This window comes from Dermacentor variabilis, chromosome 4 (assembly GCF_050947875.1).
Source record: "Dermacentor variabilis isolate Ectoservices chromosome 4, ASM5094787v1, whole genome shotgun sequence".
Classification (NCBI taxonomy): domain Eukaryota; kingdom Metazoa; phylum Arthropoda; class Arachnida; order Ixodida; family Ixodidae; genus Dermacentor; species Dermacentor variabilis.
Genome location: NC_134571.1, coordinates 37,932,693 through 37,953,181, shown reverse-complemented (window position 1 = coordinate 37,953,181; position 20,489 = coordinate 37,932,693). Strand labels below are relative to the sequence as shown.

General features: G+C 41.2%; 1 protein-coding gene across 2 annotated transcripts; it reads right to left on the bottom strand.

Moving 5' to 3' along the window:
- Nucleotides 1–944: 944 nt before the first annotated feature.
- Nucleotides 945–20,236, bottom strand: ZnT49B (solute carrier family 30 member 9). 2 transcript variants are annotated; one of them, XM_075688692.1, is made up of 16 exons: nt 19,866–20,236; nt 18,103–18,267; nt 17,535–17,637; nt 17,107–17,199; nt 16,506–16,588; nt 16,357–16,424; nt 12,148–12,203; nt 11,981–12,083; nt 11,364–11,419; nt 8,651–8,786; nt 8,366–8,405; nt 6,732–6,803; nt 5,188–5,461; nt 2,521–2,650; nt 2,322–2,435; nt 945–1,110 (listed from the first exon to the last, which is right to left on the bottom strand). In XM_075688692.1, the coding sequence occupies exons 1-16, from the start codon at nt 19,990–19,992 to the stop codon at nt 1,066–1,068; spliced, it is 1,665 nt and encodes a 554-aa protein (XP_075544807.1). In that variant the 5' UTR covers nt 19,993–20,236; the 3' UTR covers nt 945–1,065. The 2 variants fall into 2 exon arrangements, with proteins under 2 accessions (XP_075544807.1, XP_075544808.1); XM_075688693.1 differs by having other exon boundaries at nt 19,776–19,879.
- Nucleotides 20,237–20,489: the final 253 nt, after the last annotated feature.

The window sequence follows — 20,489 nt, the reverse complement described above, 5'->3', positions numbered from 1 at the left end:
TCTTCACGTTCCAAGCTGCTTCGAACATAAGCCGAGAAGAAGGTGGCATCACTTCCGACGCTAACTAGATGCAGATTACGCTTGCAGATGCGACCACGAACTCTGTGTAGAGCGAAATGGTTTTCTCGAGCACAATATAGGTTAGGAAAAGCGCACCCCCCCCCCCCCGCACTACCCCCCTGCCGTTCCCTCCTATTCGTTAATGCGTGTGTGTTAGTTTAGGTTTGGCGCAGCACACGCGACAGGTACTTTACGTAACCAACCAGTCATGAGATTCCTTCATTGATCAGTCGCTGAACGCACGCCTCCTGGACCGTTCATACAAACCCGTCAGTGATTGCCACCATATACAGAGGCGGCCAAGACGTTTTTATCAGCCACTTTTGAACTACTACACCTGGTGATGACTGCTTTTTCATTGCATTCGATCAGGAGTAAAGACCTCTGCAAGCTTTAAAGTTGAAACAGACTGAGCAGCAAAACTACCCGAGAAAGACGTACACAAAGAAGGGAGTGAGGGAAGATAGAAAGAAAAGGAAATGAATGAATGAATGAATGAATGAATGAATGAATGAATGAATGAATGAATGAATGAATGAATGAATTGGTCCACCATGGCAAGTTATTATTCCCATGTGTAGGCAAATGTCCATACATACATTTGCAAGGAAAAACAGACAATATCGTCCAAGAAGTACACAGCTAGGTCCTCCACCAAATACACATCTAGATGTCTGTTTTCTTTTGTGCATTTCTTTCTTCCTCGGCCATTCTTTCTGTATTTCTTCCCCCCTTACCCTTCTCCCAGTGCAGGGTAGCAAACCAGAAGCTTGTCTCCCTGTTAACCTTTCTGCCTTTCCCATCTCCTTTCTCTCTCTCTCTCTCCACATGCCTAATGAGCATGTCCTATCTTGAAATTGCAGGAGGATAGCACAAAGACATAATTTATCACTCATGCACTTGATTTTTAATGTTCAGCCATTTGCAAACTACACTTAAGTAGAAACTATGTACAAAAACATTGCACAGCACAGGGCATTCAACCTAGCACTTTAGCCGTCCTATTCACAGCACTTCCAAATCCACATGACGAACTTCTGGGTGCCGCTTCTGCAACCAGAGACAAGTGAAGCATCAGAACTATTATCTAGACAATCACAAACGCACTACATTACCCTGAAGAAATCTCTCCATATTTCAGATTTAATAAGAAACAGACAATGCTAATCAGTGTAAAAAAAAATAAAGGATTCAACATGTTAAAAAGGCAGCCATAACATATCTTGTGGAACAAGTTATGTTAAACGTGCTATGACATGGTCTTCTAACGATTCTCAGTTCATCGTTGTAACTGAGAGTAGAGGGGCCAGTATGGTTACGCACACACAAAGCTGGGCTCTCAGTGCACATCACAACTCGAAATTAAAATTTGAAATTACAGCCTCTAAGCCTTTCCCAACAATAGCAATCCTACTTTGACACAAACTGCCTGATGTCAGGAAACGTGGGGGCACCTGTGTCGATTGCTTCGAAATAGTCCGTAACAACATTGAATGTCTTCCTCTGCACGCTCTAACATCCAACAGCCAGCAAGGATGTTGCTGTTGAACTGTGCCCCCAATTATTGCACTCGCGTGATATAAGCAGGACAAACCAAAGAATGCCTGCAGAAAATATCTAAGGTTTCCATTAGAAGCATGTGTGAAACAAAACAGCACACGGTGACCATGATGTATTTCGGGTTCCTGCAATTGCTTCCAGCGCTTGCCGTGCACAAAAGTATGTCTTTCTAGGTCGGCTTCCATTACTCCAAAGCATCCATAGCTGGGAGTGTGATACACTTCGCCAACAATTAATGCTGCCAGACTGTTGTACAGTTCAGCTGCAATATCAAAATTTTAATGCAAATTTTCTACTGCACTGAATGCACCCCAATTTAGCCAGCATGTTGTGGGACATGTATGGCTTAACATGCAATGCATAATTCATGCTCAAAAATCTGATGTCACAGCCCTGTTAAAAATAAACTTGCATTTCTTCACGACACACCCAAGTCACTGTAACGTGATAACATTATCAGGAGTGGGCTACACATGCCTCTTATTATACTGCATCTAAGATGAAGCCATGTTACAAACCACATTTAAATGCTTTCAGGACACATATCATGCACTGGTATGCAGGATCAATCTTCCTTATTTTGCATCAAAAACCAATAACCAAGACCTGTGAGTATTTCATACACTAGATTAGTATTTCAATAGAGTCACTACTTTACAGGTAAAAGAATGCAAATGAGTAATGCTGTTGCCATGACTCACCTTCAAATTGCTTTCAATTCTGTCCACCTGTGCCCCTAAGAGGTCCACAATGTTCTCCCCATGCTTCAGCATGAAAGCATCCAATTGCTCAATGGTTTCTATGTTCATAACTTCCTGCAATGATAATGGTGACCCATGCACACAATCAGTTCAACTTCACAAAAGGTTTGCTGTTGGGCTTCACACGAACAAAACTTACCTCTAGGAGAAGTTCCATGTCCTGCGTGTCTAGGTAGGACTTGGTGAGTTCACGACCATCAATGTCGATTTCAGCTTTGTAACGAACAACGTAGTTGCCCATATCTGTTGCCTTCACATCATGAATGGCCCTGGTAGGATAAAAAGCAAAAGAAGAGCACACAATTAGACAGGTTCACACATACTTGCACCAAACAACACATGGATAAAATTGGCGACACAAAAGCTGCCAACAAAAGGCATTAACTACGCATAACCATAACAATATTTTGTGAACATTTGTAGGGAATGCCTGTTGCAACTTACTGTGATATACCAAGCAACTGCCCACCTCCCAACCCACGTAGGACACGATTCATCAGAAAAGGGGGAGTGGGATAAGATTTCACAGTAAAAGTGGAAGAAATGTAAGGTGGAAAATTACGATGAGTGATCAATAACTGACATGCTTCAAAAATGTTTTCCAGTGGCCTGCGGTTGCCACGTTCAATCAACAATGTGTGCTTTCGCAAATGACATAGACTAATAAGCAAGGAAAGGTCACCTGCAGCTGCCGCAAGCTATTACTGCTACCGTATTTACTTGCATAATGATCGCACTTGCATAATGATCACACCCCTGAATTTTGTCGTCAAAATGCAATTTTTTTCCTTTCCCGTGCAATGATCGCACCCCGAACTTGCCACAGCGATATGTCGTGTGCCAAGTCTAGCTAATGATGATCACACTTACCATCTCTTGAATGCTACGCAAGCGACTCTTCAAGACATACCAAGCGCTCCGCACGCACCAAACAGTCTTAAGCAGATGGCCCATTTTATTCCTTTCATCACTTTCCGCACTTCCATGAAAAGCAAGCTACAACCAAACTTGCCTTGGCTTTATTATTTGTAGGCTTTATAACGGTTGTGGTCAACAACAAAAAAGGCACTTTTCAATTCTTCTCGTCTGCACTCATGGGCACGCAACAAATCGCGAGCGGCAACGATAGTAGCCACGTTTACACTGACACGTTAGAAGTGTACCCTATTCATACGCCGACACTGGTAACACAGCTAAGATGTTCACCCACCCATAGCAGAAGCATGCCGTATTAAGATAGTAGTGAAGACAAATGCCGCAGTTTCCGCAGCGTGCCTGCCACGGGTTTCTGTTGAAAGACTGAGGGGCTTTAGTTTCTGTCACTGGCAGCTAAGCGCGCCCATCTCTGTTGGGACAAACTGTCCCTTCAAAATGGTCATGGCTATGGTATTGCCGTAAACTTGCCGATAGCAACAATATTATCCATTACTGATACGGAAGAAACTGTTTCAATGCGTGTAATGTACTCACGAGAAGAAAAAAAATAGAGTTCGGCGTGTTCGGCATGTTCGGCTTGCTCCGCCGGCCGCCATTTTTGTTTTGGTGTCCTGCACTGTTACAGCAGCAGCTGCCTATTTGTTGACCTGTTGTCATCCCGCAGCAAACGCGGGATGAAAAAAATAATAATGTTTTCTTCTCGCGGGAAATTTAACCCACGTAATGATCGAACCCATGAATTCGCGTCAATTTTTTTTTTTACAAAAAAGTGCGATCATTATGCGAGTAAATACGGTAATGCATCGGCTTAAGCTGTGACACTGTGCAGTTCACAGAGCTTTTGGAGCATTGGATGATCTCTCAGTTTATTTAGAGAACTCGATATTTAGCAGTAGAAGCAGGATGTGTGATGCTCAAGAATTGTTGATGAGGAAACTACATACTATTACCGCACTTTAATGGCTCCACGCCTCCATAGTACTGTAGCAGCAAGTTATAAAACAATCTTATACAGCCTTCTCTGTTAAAAAAAGTTGCAGTTTCGTTCAAAAGGCAAAGCATCAATTGCAATAGCAAATTAGTGCACAGCTATACGAAGTAAAGATAATAGTTTTATCGGCCGTATAAACTTTGACACATTCGCTTACTAGCCAAATTAGCAAGCATGGTGTCAGCGCACACAAGCCAACATGAATACATCCCACTCAATGAGTGCGGACACTTGCTGCAAAATGCTGGATACTGGTGCGAGCAAGAGCGGCAGCAGTAGCAGTGAGTGATGTGACCTTCGTGCAGTCTATCGCTTCAACGCAAGAGCAGTGAGAACACAACGTGCACAAAGGTATAAACCGCCCGCAGATCCCTTTCAAGATACAGTGCGTGCAACCGCGTGTGGCCCTGCAAAGTACACACTTAGCGGAGTTGAAGCTGCCCCCCCTCCCTCCCGCACTGCCTCCCCACTTTCCTCCATACATGGCACGTGAGATTCAGCTTCGATCATCAGTTCCCCTTGTGCCTGGTAGCGAAATGCGCAGTTGCTGCTGAAGCACAGCACCGCCGCCCTTAACTCCCTCCCATCCCCCCACAGCCTTCAGCATGACGGAAGACAGTGTGTTTGCTCTCCACTTCTCCTCCATGTGCGCCAGATTGAGCCACGATCATTGGCTTCCCATGCATGCTTTCACTCACACATACAGCAAACGACACACGGCGACAGTGTTATCGCCCTTTGATATTATACGGAACATCACGGTGACGGCGACAGCAAAAAGGTGTCGGGTGTGTCCATATGATTGCTATCACAATAAAACATCTCTGGGAGCACTGCTCGAGGGAAGGCAGCAGCCACACATAGAGAGTGCACCCCTACCTGATCATGACGTCATTCTCGAGCTCTTTGTTGATCTGTTGCATGGCATCAAAAGGAATGGAGCGGCCGACCAGCGCAACCGAGTTGGAGTAGACGATGAAGGCGGCCACCGATCCCAGCAGGGTGCCTATGATAAGCGATCCAATGGCATCATAGGTGGGATCCCCCAGTTGTGTGGCAAGGCCCATGCAGGCTGCAGCCACGGTCACTCCCAATACAGCGGCCATGTCCTCCAAAAGTACCACGTTGACACTTGGGTCACGGCTGCGCTTCACTGGGACATAAACATAAAGTAAAGGTGGTTGGGTGCAGTGGAGGAGAGGAAGCAGAAGAGGCACACAGAAACAGCATCTCCCATTAGACGTGCAGAGAACTCTGCAACAAGATACTGACCAGTGAATGAATGGCCACTTATTGATCAACAGTAGGTGATCAAGGGAAGTCCCAGCTCAGAGCTAATATTTTGACAAGGACACCTGCCTAAACTTGGCTAAGGCTTCAGATCTCCTGTTTGTATAGTTTAGAAAGCAATGTAGAATCACAGAGCACATCCTGGAAATCCCTGTGAGGTAAACATCATCCATCATGCATGTGTGCGTGTCGGGGGGGGGGGGGGGGGGGGCAGACTGGAGGCATTGTTTCTCGTACTGATAAATGTTAAGTAATCAAACACAGGTATACCAAGTGCTATTGCCAAATAGTGCCAATACTACTTGGAAATGTTATGTGTAAAGTAAATAAAAGCGCTACATGTCGATATCAGACTTCTCTAGCAGAGTTTTATTTTAAGTAGTGAACAACACAATACGCTTTACCCCTTTAAGGTGACTTTCCTCCAAAATTTCAGAAAGGAAGTGGACCCTACAAGTGGGCGGTGAGGTGGGTGATGAATTAGACTAGTGGGCAGCAGAACTGCAGCTGCCCAGTGCGGGAATAGTTCGATGGAATCAGTACAATATCAGTACAACATCAGTACAAAGAAACAGGGTATGAAATTTCTTTGGCACAGGATGATGGGAAAGTTGACTTATTGTGAAGGGCAAGATCCAACTTTCCAATAGACTGGCCTAGTCAAATTGCACCAAGAAACAAAAACGGTAACTGCACAAATATACCAGTTCAACACTCTGACCTTTGTAATGCAGGCAATACCAGTCAGTTTGTAGCTGAAAAAGATGCATCATGCTTGTACCAGAAACGCAATGCACCAGAGACCACAAAGAGCAGCTATGCATGCCCTTTGACTAAACATACCCTTTTTCATTTCAAAGGGCTATAACAGCACAAAACTAATATTTACCGCCTTCTTAAATTGTTCAAAAACTGAAACGAAAGTGCTGATGCAAAGGTATCCACTAGCATGAAATTTGTTTTACTGAGCACATGAACTTTTATCCACTTTAGCAGCTGTGAACTAATACAAACTGTTCCAGACAGTTATACTAAAGTTTACACCGCAGAGAACTTCTGCAAATGTCTTTGTAACAGTAGGTGCACTTCTTTGTACCTTGAAAGTCACGGAAGAGCAGTTCATCAATACTCACCATATTCCAACATGGTCATCTTCTCTCTACGAGCGCCCTTTTTAAGCTCATTGAAAGCCACCAAGAAAGTTCCTGGGGAAAAATAAATATGTATGATGCAATTATATCATTATATCAACCTCACCACAGTGTGAAAATGCATGATTTGGTTTGGAAACAACATGGCAAACAGCGCAGATAACAGGACAAGACAGAAGGACGGGACACACTTGCAGCGTCCTGGTGGTTTTGTTCAGAATGTTGTGAAATATATATATATATATATCAAATGAGTAAACAGAAGGAACACAGCATACTTCAAGGGAAAGCCACGAAGAGTTGATGGTGAAAAAGCATAATGCCACTTAACAGGAGTCACAACTATTACATATGGCTGCAAAGAAGGAACCACAGTTCACATTTTCCATCTTTCTTTTGTTGTCCTGTTTTCTGTACTGGTTACAATGCTATGTCAACCTCATCTTTGTACGTCGGAAGCAACAGAGCTATTGCAGACCCGTAATAAAGTCTCAGCACAGTGCTGAGCGCAGGTTTGCTGTAATTGTGTTTGCACATGCTAAGACGAATACTTTTATGCATATGCACGCACACTGATTCTGCACCTGTGCTGCATATCATACCTTAAAATAATCCAGGTCCACTAGAACTGTCTAATATCAATATGCCATTTACTGCACTGACCAAGACACCAAACTACTAGTCATCACATAATGCAAACTGGAGCCCATCAGTGATCATGTCAATGAATGGAGAACGTGGCGCAGTAAGTTCAGTGTACTCAAGTAAACAAGAAGTGAACTCATAGCAAGGTACACAGTCGAAACAGCCAGTGCAGCAGTGGATTTGTGAAGTGAAAAGCACAGGTATAACACACGGATAAAATAGACCAGTTTAACCTATCTGAATACTCCTCCCCCCCTCCCCCCAAAGGAATTCATTTCATAAATACACAAGCGCATACGCACCAGCTTTTGCTGTCAAGCACTAAATTGCTCATCATCTCTGTCCAATGTGGAAGACAACCTCATAAACATTAGTAGAGGTATTACACAAGATTGCATATGTATAGGCACCGTGCTGCTGAGGTTGATGAAGTGAACAGTGCCACCAGTGGCTGGAATTTCAACAAACTGTGAAGCAGACAACATTACGACAAAAGATGCCGTGAGCACAGTGCAATAAGTTACCTAGACTACACTTTTAAAAACGTTAACATTTCATAGGTGCTCTTTTTTTATCCTGATATATTAGAAAGGCTACTGTCCAAACCACCAATTCATGTTTACAAATAAACACTGAATCACAATGGGAGGTTTTTATTTAGCACCAAATATTTCTTTAAGAATGAAAAGATCTGAGATTGATTCATGCTTCATGTTCATGAATTCTCCCCACAGATTAAAATTTCCAAGGGTGTTTGTTTTACCATAAATATTTCTAGGTGCACAGCACATTCAGCTGCCCTACAACTCACCTACAGTTCTCACAAACAAGAACACATGTGCTTAACAGTTTGACACAGGCTAAACCATGCTATTTTAATACAAAGCCAAACATATGCTACAACTGCTACAGCCTTTCATCGCTCCCTTTAGCTTTTCCTTTATTAAATGATAATGCAAAAGAACATGTACCTCCTTCTGAGATGAGTGAGCCACCAAGAATAAAGAAGGCCTGCAGAGAAAGGATGTAAAGCAAATTAATTAAGGGCAGAAGGTTCAGTCCTGCCGGCACAATAAGCTGGACAGAAGCAACACAGTGTACTATTGTTCATGTGTGGTTCAGTAGTAGAGATAAAGCCCTCGTGGTTACAGACTGCATGCACGACCATTTGCACATGGAAAAGCGGCGCAATGTCCAAACTTGAACACAAGCAACAAACAGCCCAGCAGCTGCAGTGACAACATGACATTACGCACCCAGTAGAGCGACTCGAGCTCTTCAGGATGCATCAGTCCCTTGATGCCATGATACCATGCAAGACCAGCACCGAAGAAGAACACGCCCACTCCACTGATAAGTGACGAGACATAACGCATGTTGTGGTAGCCATAACTGCATTCAGAAAAAGAGATAACATATGGTTAATACTTATGCAGTCATACAAACAAAAATCTTTATTAATGTAACAGTTTCTTGTAATTTCTATCGCACTTTTATTGTAAATTATTCAATATTCTTTAGAACATAAGTTTCACGCAGCAGTATAAGTTTACAGGGTTCATAGTCTGTAAATGGCGTTCATGGAAAAAAAAATATTAAAGGGACTTATTAGGATGTCAGAGGCCTAGACAAAGAATTTTCAAGGACTAAGCACAACATCATATTTAAGAGCTCTAAAACAAGATGTTGTCACAGAAACTTTCTTTTATTGTACACAGACAAAAAAGGGACACAAAAAAGACTTAGCAACCAAACAACCTCCCATAACTTGTTAACCAGGTTGCATTCCCCAAACAAAATTTCATGGGCCCAAAAAACAAATTCAAGGATTTTTGAGCACTTCATGAAAGTCTATGTTTTTATGGTCTTAAAGATGCATTCTTCCTTTCACTGGTTTTTAAGGATTTCAAGACTGCTCGAAACCCTGAATTCAATAAAATGTTTGCGCCTTTCTTAAACATATGCTCAAAAATTCTGTGGTGTAGGAGCACTCAACAAAAACAGTGCCATCTGACAGAGTCTCATTGTTTAGGTGTGTAGTCTCAAAAACAGGTTCGGAAGACACCCACAAGCAGGAAGTGAAATGCAACACTGCATCTTTCATTAGCCCAATAACATTTAATATATACATGACAATAAAAGCACAGCACTTAACAGGACTTGGTACAGCAACAAAAGGCATCCACAACAGCTCTGAGAACCAAAACATTATGATTCGAGTCACAAGTTCACGAACACGTGGTCTAGCAGTGCTGCAGCTTTACATTCAAGTTTGACTAAGAGCAATCTAGGCTCATTTGTGTCATTAAGCTGTTGTGCTCTTGCATTGCTGAGCCCGAGGTCACGGGATAAATTCCTGCAGCAGTGACAGCATTCTGACAGGGGCAAAATGAAAAAATACTTGTGTACTTAGATTTGGGTGCATGTTAAAGAACCCCAAATGGTCAAAATTATTCCGGACTCCCCCATTACAGCATACTTCATAATCTGATCATGGTTTTTGGCATGTAATACCCCAAGATTTAATTTATGTTGTTGAACTCATCTAAAATAAATACGGCAGATGGAACATTTCAATCAGGCAGCCATTGTTAAAATTTTTATTGAAGATTCATCTAAAAAGAATCATATTATAAAAGAAAAATGGTTGCTCAGAGCGCAAAGGACCACCTATATAGCTTAGAAATGGAAACCTTGATGCAACAAGAATTTTGAATTTCACAAAGTTTCTTGTGGGAAGCCCAACTATATTGTACTCTGCTGTGGCTGTGGCAGCAGTACGACAGTTACAGCTACATTTACTCATAGGTAGTAGTGCCAAAAAAACATGCACTCGCCAAGAATAAAATAAATATAAAGAACATGACATTTCGGGCCTCGTACGGGTCCCGAAATGTCATGTTCTTTATTTTTCTTTTATTCTAGATGACTGCATGTTTTTTGGCACCAGTATGTTTCTTCGCCAGACAAGTTTTCATCCAACACTTGACTATACTCATATCTGAGAATCAAACTGAGGAAGCTCATGTGTAGACAAGTATTTCTTTCTCTGCACTGATTGATTGACCATTACCTTAATGCAACAACTGGGATATGAGAAACATTACAGTATGGCACTCAATATTAATTTTGACCCCACCAAGCTCTAATGTGATCGTAAATCCAAATACTGAGATTTCCTTTGTTTGTTTGTTTTTTTCATCCCCCATGGGAATGTGGCTGTCCCTGTATGGAATCGAACCTGAAACCTTGTGTTCAGTTGCAGAATGTCATCAATAATGCCAGATGGCACTGCACTTTTTAACACCCATTCCCTGGGATGCAATTTGGAAGAAACGATTTCAAGCTTACCTTTCTGTTTTTTTGTCACATAATAATAATAATAATAATAATAATAATAATAATAATAATAATATATCACAACATGAATGCTGATACAGCAATAAAAATAATACCAGCATTTATAATTTTTTCTTTAGCACCATATGTCAGGTATTGAAAAACTGTTTGCACTTACTTAGATATACCCCGTCTTTATTTCATCATTTGAAAATTCCCACATAAAGTTATTTGCCAAAGTCAGTTAAGACAAGACAAAACGTTACTAAAGAAAACAAGTTGCTCATTAAATTATCACATCTGCACTTATCAAGTGACCTTCTCACCAGCTTGTATAAATTCATGCTTCTATATTCATTACTGCTCTGTGAACTTCTTTTGCTACATTGTTCTTTAGCTTAACCTGTTTTGCATATCCATAACTGTTTATACTGTTCTTGTTATCACTTGTATGTTTCTATATTCAATACACTGTGTTGTATATTTTTGCATGTGTTCTTGGCTACTTCATTGCATCCTTCCTCTAACGTAATGGACTTGTGCACTCTTCAAGTAAAACACACAAAAAAGCGCAAATAATGTTTTTGACTGATCCAAGTGCACTTGTTCGTAAAAAAGCATCAGACTTACGGGTGATCTGGGTTAGCTTGCTGGATCGACTTGTGAATTCCAAAAGCCAGCAACAGCTGGAAGAGAAAAGCAGCAAGAATTATGCGACAGCCAAGATAACAAGAGGCAAAGGCAAGAGACAACCAGAAATATCACTGGCAACTTCACTGTAGCAGCGGTGCATAGCCTATACTACAAGTCATGCAATGTAAGTAAAACTAAACTTGTGTATCTTTCTCTGAAAAATAATGAAGAAAAGGTTGTTGAGTAGACCACAAATATGAAGAAAAGTCCCCAAAAGAGAAAGCATTATTGCCTGTCCTCTGCTCTTGTGTTCTGCTTGGTGCCTAGCACATCACAGTGTAAGCATTCTTAACCAATTCTCTTGTATAGTGGCACAGGGAGCTAGTTATTAAGGAAACAGCCAAAAACAAGGAAAAGCATTTAAAACATCATAGCTTAGCTTCATTTGCATTTAGTGATCCTTACAAGGAGCAAGGAATAGTACTACTTAAATTGGCAATAGTGATGCCCTAACTTTAAAGTAAGATTTAAGACTGGGGAGTTTCTGATGCTACATGGCACTGAATAGTAAATACCCATCCCCAGGCGATCACATCAGCAAGCACCAGCATTACCTGGTTGCAGGTGTCCGACAGAGAGTGGATGGCTTCAGCAAACATGCTGTGCGATCCCGTATAGAGCCATGCCGCTCCTTTAAAGGCAAAGTTCAGGCCATTTCTGGAATGGAAATTGATGGCCATGCTAAAGCAGCAAAAGGCTATGTGTTGGGAGGATTACGCACATCACCACTGCTGTGTGCACGACACGTCCTGAACCTTGAAGAATTTGTTCCCTCCTCTGCGTACGAGAAAAGAAATCACTGACACAGTGCAACAGCATAGCAGCATATGTAGAGACAAACAAAATGAGTAATGAATGTACCGTTCATGCATTAAAAAAAATTAATGACCTGCAAAGTCTTGTGTGTCAGAGATTAGCATGATTTCATTATTTGCACTTGATAAGGCACAAGAATCAAATATGGATTATGAAGCCCATTCTCAGTATCAAAGAACCCTAACACCATGAAAAGCAAAATACCAGCCCCTACACTTCTTATATGCAGTATGCTATTACAACAACCTCCCGCACTTCATACCAATTTGCAATAAAAAAACACAAACACCATGTATAATCTACAAAACTTGTTGTGTGCAATGTTACTGGCTACAATGCAATGATGTCAACAGACAATGACACCAAAGAAAGCACAGGGAAAATTAACTGTTTTTTTTTTTATTACGATTGCAATTATATACAGGGTGTCCCACACACTTGGGCCAAATTTTTGAAATATGAGAATGCCACATAGCTGGACAGAACTAAGGTAACGTTGTTTGGCATCACTTGGAGATACTCAGGTTAATTTTTTCATTCCACCTAATTATATGATTAGCCTTAATTAATTATTCAACTTCTCAGGCATTATAATTGTAAAATTACCAATACATCTTTCTATTGCTCAATATGTGTTACATAAAAGTGTTTTTCCAAGCGTGAAGGAAGCCCAGAAAACTGCCGCGCGACTTCCCGCTTGAGGCACTTTGCGTATATAACGGCAGGACATAGGCCTCTTCCTGCAATCTTCGATTTCCCATCTTACGCTAGCTAATTCCAACTTGTGCTTGCAAATTTCCTAATTTCATCAACCCACCTAGTTTTCTGAGGTGCTAGACTGTGCTTACTTTCTCTTTATTCAATGGTCCACTGGTTATCTATGCTGCCCAGCGCCATTATTTTCTCTTAATGTCAGCTAAACTATCAGCTATGCCCATTTGCTCTCTGATCCATACCATTTTCTTCCTGTCTCTTTAGGTTATGCCTAACATTTTTTCATTTCATCACACCTCGCACAGTCCTTAGCTTGTTTTCAAGCTTCTTTGTTGACCTCCAAGTTTCTGCCCATATGTCAGCACTGATAGAATGCAATAATCAAACTTTTCACCTACAGTGGTAAGCTCCCAGTAATGCTTGTCATGTGCACTCCAACCCATTTTTATTTTTCTGCAAATTTCATTCCCATAATCAAGGTATGCTGTGAGTAATTGACCTAGATAAACATACTCCTGTACAAACTCTAGAGGTTGACTGGTGATCTTGAATCTTTGTGCCCTTGCAAGACTATTGAACATTATCTTTGCCTTCTGCACATTAATCTTCAACTCAACTCTTACACTTTCTTGGTTAGGGTAATCAATCATTTGTCGTAGTAATTCGTGCCTAGTGTTGCTGAACAGGACAATGTCAATTGCAAACTGAAGGCTTCCGGGATATTCGCCGTTGTTCCTCACTCCTAAGCCTTCCCAGTCTAATAGTTTTCTCCATGTCTGACCCCTTCCTTGATAGGTATCTTTCTACTTTTATTGTAGAGGACAAAGGTAACTGTGGAATTTTTGTAGATATCTCCCAAGATATTCATGCATGCCTCCTGTACTCCTTGATTATGCAATGCCTCTATGACTGCTGGTGTCTCTGCTGAATCAAATGCCTTTTCATAATCTATGAAGGCCATATAGAGAGGTTGATAGCACTCCGCAGATTTCTCGATTACCTGACTGATATGTGATCCATTGTAGAATATCTTTTCCTGAGGCCAGCTTGTTTCCTTGCTTGATTGAAGTGTTGCCCTGATTCTATTGGAAATTATCTTGGTGAATATTTTATAGAACACTGAATGCAAGCTAATGGGCCTGCAATTCTTCAATTCTTTAATGCCTCCCTTCTTATGGATTAGAAAATGGAAATAAAAGTGAACAAAAAGGCAACTTGCTGCCGGTGCGAGTGGAACCAACATCTTTTGCATGATGCACATAATGCTGCGCCACTGAACTACAGCACCAGTCGTTCCTCAATTTATTTTCAGGAGTATTTATACATGCATACTAGATCTAGCACTGGGAATACTAGTCAGCAGTGGCCATAGCTCTGGCAGCGGATGGCTTCATTGTCTGTTGACTTCGTTTGATTGTAACCTAAAAAATATTGAGCTCTTGGTTCCTTTTGTTCTTCTTGCCCATGGATACAGTGACAACACATGAATAATACATAGTTCTTATCAATACACACTAATGCAAGTATAGAGTACTGAGGTTCAAAAGACGAACAAAACAGCACAATGACCACGTGTTGGTCAAAGCCACTGCCTAAAAGACTCTGTTTGGAAGCATGCAGTGAGCACCAAAGAAGCCCACAGAAATATCCTGCTCTAATGATATTTGATTAAACAAGCTTGCAGAACAGTCCAATTGGAACTGTCAAGGAAGTTCATCTGTTCAGGTCAAACTTAGCAAACAGAAACACAACTCCAACCAAACAATACACAAGGAGATTTTCCAATGTTTTCAGTCTGTCTTTTGCCTTCAAGACTGCAACACTTTCATACTGTGGTGGTTCACCAAAGACAGTTATGCAATTTGATTTCAGGCACATATGTGATGTGGAGACCACATACCATAACCGAAGCTATACAACCAGTCTAGACAGCATCACCTGAGGTTAAAGAAAATTACCATAGCAGTCTTTCTTTTGTTATTATCAGTGCTTAGCCTTCATTATCTTTGAGCCAACATTAGTACACCATCAAGTCAAAGTAGGACTACCTAAGTATACTGTTCCAAGATTTTTAACAATGAGTTAAATCTCATAGTTCACAGTGTTTGCACTGTTAATGTGGCACTACGGTGTCTTGCAATTAGTATATACAGTGCATTCTTCAGGCATTCTAGCAGCAACAATAAACGTTTCACAACTGCACAACAAACCTAACTTTCTACGTGCACACTGTCCTATGCAGTGCCTGAAATTCCCTTTTGCTGCTTTCGGAGCCCCTACTGCCAAAATTACGGCGCATTTTGAATTGTTCCTCATTCACATACTAACTAATGGAGTGCACTTTCATTTACCTTCAGTATAAACAGGAACGCACGTTTAATAAGAAATAAATCAGTCTATCACTAAACCCCTCGTCACTCCTGTGTTTTTTTCAGAAATGAAGAATGCAAAGGCAACCATTTGCTCTAGGTTTTAATCTCACATCTTGCATTCATCACAAGTATGTACGCTGCAGCAAATAACGTGCATGCACGCTATGTACATTAATTTGCAATGTGCACATGTGCATTTTACATATAGATGCCGCCCTGACTACAATAGACATGAGTTCTCACTACACACAGTTGAAGCAGCTGCTGGCCAACTACTTGTAAGCAATGTCATTTGTAAAATCCTCGTTGTTCGTTTTGTTTGTGGACACTGTCTGGCTTCCAGCTATGAACAATACACAGCCAGCCTTAACACACGAAAAATATGTGAATAAACGAATCAACATTGGGCATCAAATTTTTCTTAGTATATGTATCTGAATAAATTTGGGAGTGTTGCTATTCACACACTGGCTACTTATATGGCGTGTTGCACACAGCACATTAGGCGACAATAAAGGGACTGAAATTAGTACAATAATTCCTTCTGACAGCAAACTGCTCTGAGACACCTGAAAAAGAAGCTAACGATCTGACTTACACTGGTTAACAGTGCATTCATAGGAGTGCACACACAACAGCAGCAAGGTGACAAGAAAGCTGAATAAAGATACTGAGATATATCTCACTCAAACAATGCTCTGCTTGTCGACTGACAGTAGGTCTACTACTAAACTGACCACTAAAAGTGTTCGAAACAATGAACTCTTTTGGGAACCCTTGGGACTTAATCTAGATGCCTCCACTACAGATATGCCAACACATAAGATCCCTCACCACTGTGGTGTTAGCTCTGCCAACTATCCTTTAAGAAACTATTTATTTTAAGTAAACCAGATCGGCATTCTTCATAGCACTACCAAAAACACTTCAAATACAGCTAATGTACCAAAAACAAACATACCTACACAAAGCACTCCCATTCAAGACAACAAAGAGGACCTTGTTAGGTGACAAAACAGTGTCTTTACCTTAGCCTCCTGACTGGCTCTTTCAGCACGTTGGTACTCTTTTAGAATGCTCTTGACATTGGACATGCCTGAAACAATTTCCTAAATATATCAGTTCAGCGTTCACTGCTGCTGTACAACAGATACAAAGTGAAGGTATTGGTACTAACTCTCTCGGTACTTTTGCTCTTCCCTTCGCCTCCTCTCATGCTCTTTTTGTAATGCGTCATATGAACCCCACACTTCCAATGCCCTGAAAAACAGAGGCAAAGCATACCTTAACCACCTCAGATACCAATGCCTTATGGAACCGAACGTATAGCGTAGACTATGCCATAAAAATTGATTTTAACAATCATTATAGCCACAGCCCTCCCACTGTGCACAACTCCCCGAGTGAAACGCAAAAATGGAATTTTTCTTGCTTGCAGCTGGGACTTTCCATACAAAGTGTCCCAGACCCTAAAAATTGACCATCGGCAATTATTCTGGGAAAAATTGGGCTAGTTGGTTATAGCGTAAATGAGGTTTCACTGAAGCATTTTTCCTCGAAAGAAATTTTTTTGCTGACTAAGGCACTCTTTTGAAGTTTCTGTGAAGAAGCAAAGGTTGGTCATAACACAGCTTTCAGGAATGAAACATCTCGTGGGTATGCGCATAACTCTTACTAAAACTTCTCCCAAATTTTCACACTAAACAGGGGGGTGCAGGCATTACACAAACGCAAGCCTTACACGACTGTAAACTCAAGACACAAGAAGTGCTCCTCACTTGGCTTCGACATCTCGGCGCAAGTACACGGTGATTGGTGGTGCGTCTTCGTAAGGACTCCTCCGATGAACCATGCGCAGGCCCTCCAGATCACTGAATTTCAAGTAAAGGCACACTGAAGAAAGTGCAGATGTAGTGCAAAAAAATAAAAAACAGCGCAAAGCCTCGCGGACGTGAGTTAAGATGGAAATGAGATGGGCGCTGACCTTATGCATGTAAAGTGCACATAGACTTCATTCCACTCAGCATGCACAAGTGCAGCTCTCAATTCAGCAATAACAACAGTAGCCAGTATAGTAGCATATTCGTGCCAGCCTTGGCTCATGCACAGCCCTTGTAAAAGAAACCTTGGTATCCTTAACAGATAGGCAAAAGCTGTCTGACCAATGTGTTTAGTTCCAAAGAATCGTACTTTTTCACAGCATTACCTTGGTTTCAACAGATAGTCACTCATTGCCCGGACTGGTGTCACAAAGTTTCGCTCTGTGTAGTCCTTGGTTACATCCAGTTTCCTACGATGGCCACTGACAGCTGCATAGGAGAATTAGACATCATTAAAGCAGCTCCTTAGCATAATTTCAGATCACTATAACACACAAGAAGAATACTTTGTAGTTTCTTGATGGCACACGTAATAGAAACGCACAGCATGAAACCACACATTCTTTAATTTGTGCGTATATTTAAGTACACGAGCATTTTTACATTTCACTCACATCGAAAAGCGGCCGCCGCGCTCAAGCGAAGCAGCACAGCACCACTGGGCTACCACAACAGAAATATTTCTTTTTCCAAATGTGTTAAACAGCACTGAGGATTCAAAGCTATATTAGCCATAGACTAAGCTTCACTGAAACTACATATTCAATGCTGTACCAGATCTTTTGTCACTGCCTATGCACAAAAATTTGATAAATATGCTCCGAAAAATGTAATTGTGGTTCCCTTTTTTAGCAACTTTTCAAAGATAAATTGTACAGAAACAGATTGACGCACCCTTTACTATCGTCGCCTGAACTTCAGACATCACAGGTGGTTCTTTTCCATTGTTGCTGGAGCTTCCAACATTGCGTACTTGGTGAGCAAGCAGTGGCCTGATGTGAATGTCGCACATTTGTCTGTCGATCCTTGGCTTTCGTCCATCCCAGAAGAACAGAACGCCTGCAATGGTTTTTTAGAGTTGTGATTGCTGGAAGCTAAGAAAGCAGACAAGAGGAATTATGCAAGACTTTCGTGCAGTTTGCGAACAAGATAACAAAAATTTTCAAGGATAATCTTCCTTTTGTAGCTACAGAGCAAAGAAAATGAAATGCGGCAGCAAACTCATTTCACATAGAGATTTCCTACTGAGATTTTCAGAGATGTGATAACTTCACATGTAGATTATGCATTTCTATTTTGCATAAATAAATCACAGGAGCTACAGTTTTCTTTTATTTTCAAAGCAATAGAAAAGTCAATCACACTTAGGTAGCATATATAATCCAACTTCCCCTAAAAAAAGCTGGGGTAATTAAAGCAATTTAGGAATCACTGTTTTAACTTTCTTAAGCTCAAACCAATAAATTGAACTGACCTAAGCAGGCAGGCCATTATGACACATTTGAAATGTCATGCTTTTGGCAGACAGACAAATCACGCGACATGAGCAGTTTTGCAGGGAATATTTCAAAATCACATGTATGGAGAAGTTGCTACAGCAGCCCTTTTTCCATACTTGCGGCAACACACAAGCAGAAACGCAAATAAAATTGTTCCATGCGAAATTAGCTGCAAGAATGCGGTTCAAATGTACAGCACTTAATTCATGAGAGGAGGGTGCGGTCTGCAGGAAGTACAATGAACAGGATCTGAGCAGGTGACTGGGTGGAAGGTGGTGCAGTGAGCCACAAGTTACCTGTGGCATCAAACAACCGTGAAAGTTTCAGTCCTGTGCTGACCACGAGAGTCTCTTGTGCCTGGGGCACACCTTGAGGATGATTCCTTAATAATATACCATCCTGAAAATACAGCTCATCCATAAAACAAAAGCAGGTTCTATGAATTTAGCCTTACATTGTAGAGAATGCTGTTGTGCAGATTGTTTTGCAGATTGTTTTGCAAGAACGGTGATAACGTTAAGGCTGATGATCAAATATCGTGGCACTGGTCAAGACACTTCGCATGCATTGTATAATGTTGATGAAAAATTATGTCAGCTGGGTGCCTATTAGGCAAAATGAAAAAGAACTATTCTTTGACGTTCTCATAGCACACTACAAGCCACTGATAGGGAAGTCATGGCATTTGTATTTCCGCATGCGTAAGTGTATTATTTTATCGGCAATATTTTGGCGCTTGCGGTGTTCTACGCCTTGTTTTGCCGCACTCAGACGTATTTCCATCATGAAGTATCTGTAAATAAATCTTAAACGCAACATCTATGGTCAATTACCATACTATTTTTTTTTTTTCTAATGATCAGCGCTGGAACGAGTTTGAACAGGTTGACGCAACATGCATAAGGAGCTTTGCGGTGGTAGTGTGCTGCTGTGCGAGTGTAAGTGCTCTTCCTGAACATTCAAAAGTTGTCAGACTATCGGATTTTCAGCTTAGGCGCAGCGCGTTGTCACCGTTTGGTGCTGATCTGTAATGATGTTTTCAGACTAAATTTGGTCACTTTAGCTTACTCCGCCACACATCAGCTGATTTACGACCGCAACCATCACAGACATCCCGTCAACAGGAGGACATAGCATTCGACTTGTTTGGACCCGTACCACTTCCAGCAAAGCTTGGTCGAACACGAAGAAATGTAATTTGTCTTGAAAGTCTGGACATGTGTCTTGTCCCTTTGAAGCAGCAAGAGCTCCGGGGAGCACAGATGGAGGCCCACGGAATAATCATATTCGGGGTTTCAGTTCTATAATTGTATAACAAGGGTACTTAGCGACGCTAGCGAAGCTTGCAGCTTCTAAATGCTGAAACAATTTCACAGTTCTTTGTTTTCATCATTCCGCCGCCCACAGACAAATACATCTCACACTGATAAAATAAAAACATCGTACAACATACGAAACCGCATTCTAGTACAGAGTACACTCTAGCATATCAACGTTAACAAAGGCGCCATCTTGGATGCTGTTGCCAACAGCCTACAGCACATAACTAGGTTATGCTACACGATGATTATGCGAAAGACAGATCCTACTAATAAATGCTTAAAAAGCAATAAATGCTTTATTTGTTCCTAACTTTTCTAAATTATCCACATTTAAAGTATATTCTCATCATATATATATATATATATATATATATATATATATATATATATATATATATATATATATATGTGTGTGTGTGTGTGTGTGTGTGTGTGTGTGTGTGTGTGTGTGTGTGTGTGT

What these genes read in the sequence shown, in the direction of transcription:
- ZnT49B (XM_075688692.1), bottom strand. Translation starts at nt 19,992, where the DNA reads ATGATTATTCCGTGGGCCTCCATCTGTGCTCCCCGGAGCTCTTGCTGC. An exon ending in GATGACCATGTTGGAATATG is followed by an intron (nt 5,462 to 6,731) that starts GTGAGTATTGAT and finishes TTTATGTCCCAG; the next exon opens with TGAAGCGCAGCCGTGACCCA. An exon ending in GAATTGAAAGCAATTTGAAG is followed by an intron (nt 1,111 to 2,321) that starts GTGAGTCATGGC and finishes CTCTGGTTGCAG; the next exon opens with AAGCGGCACCCAGAAGTTCG.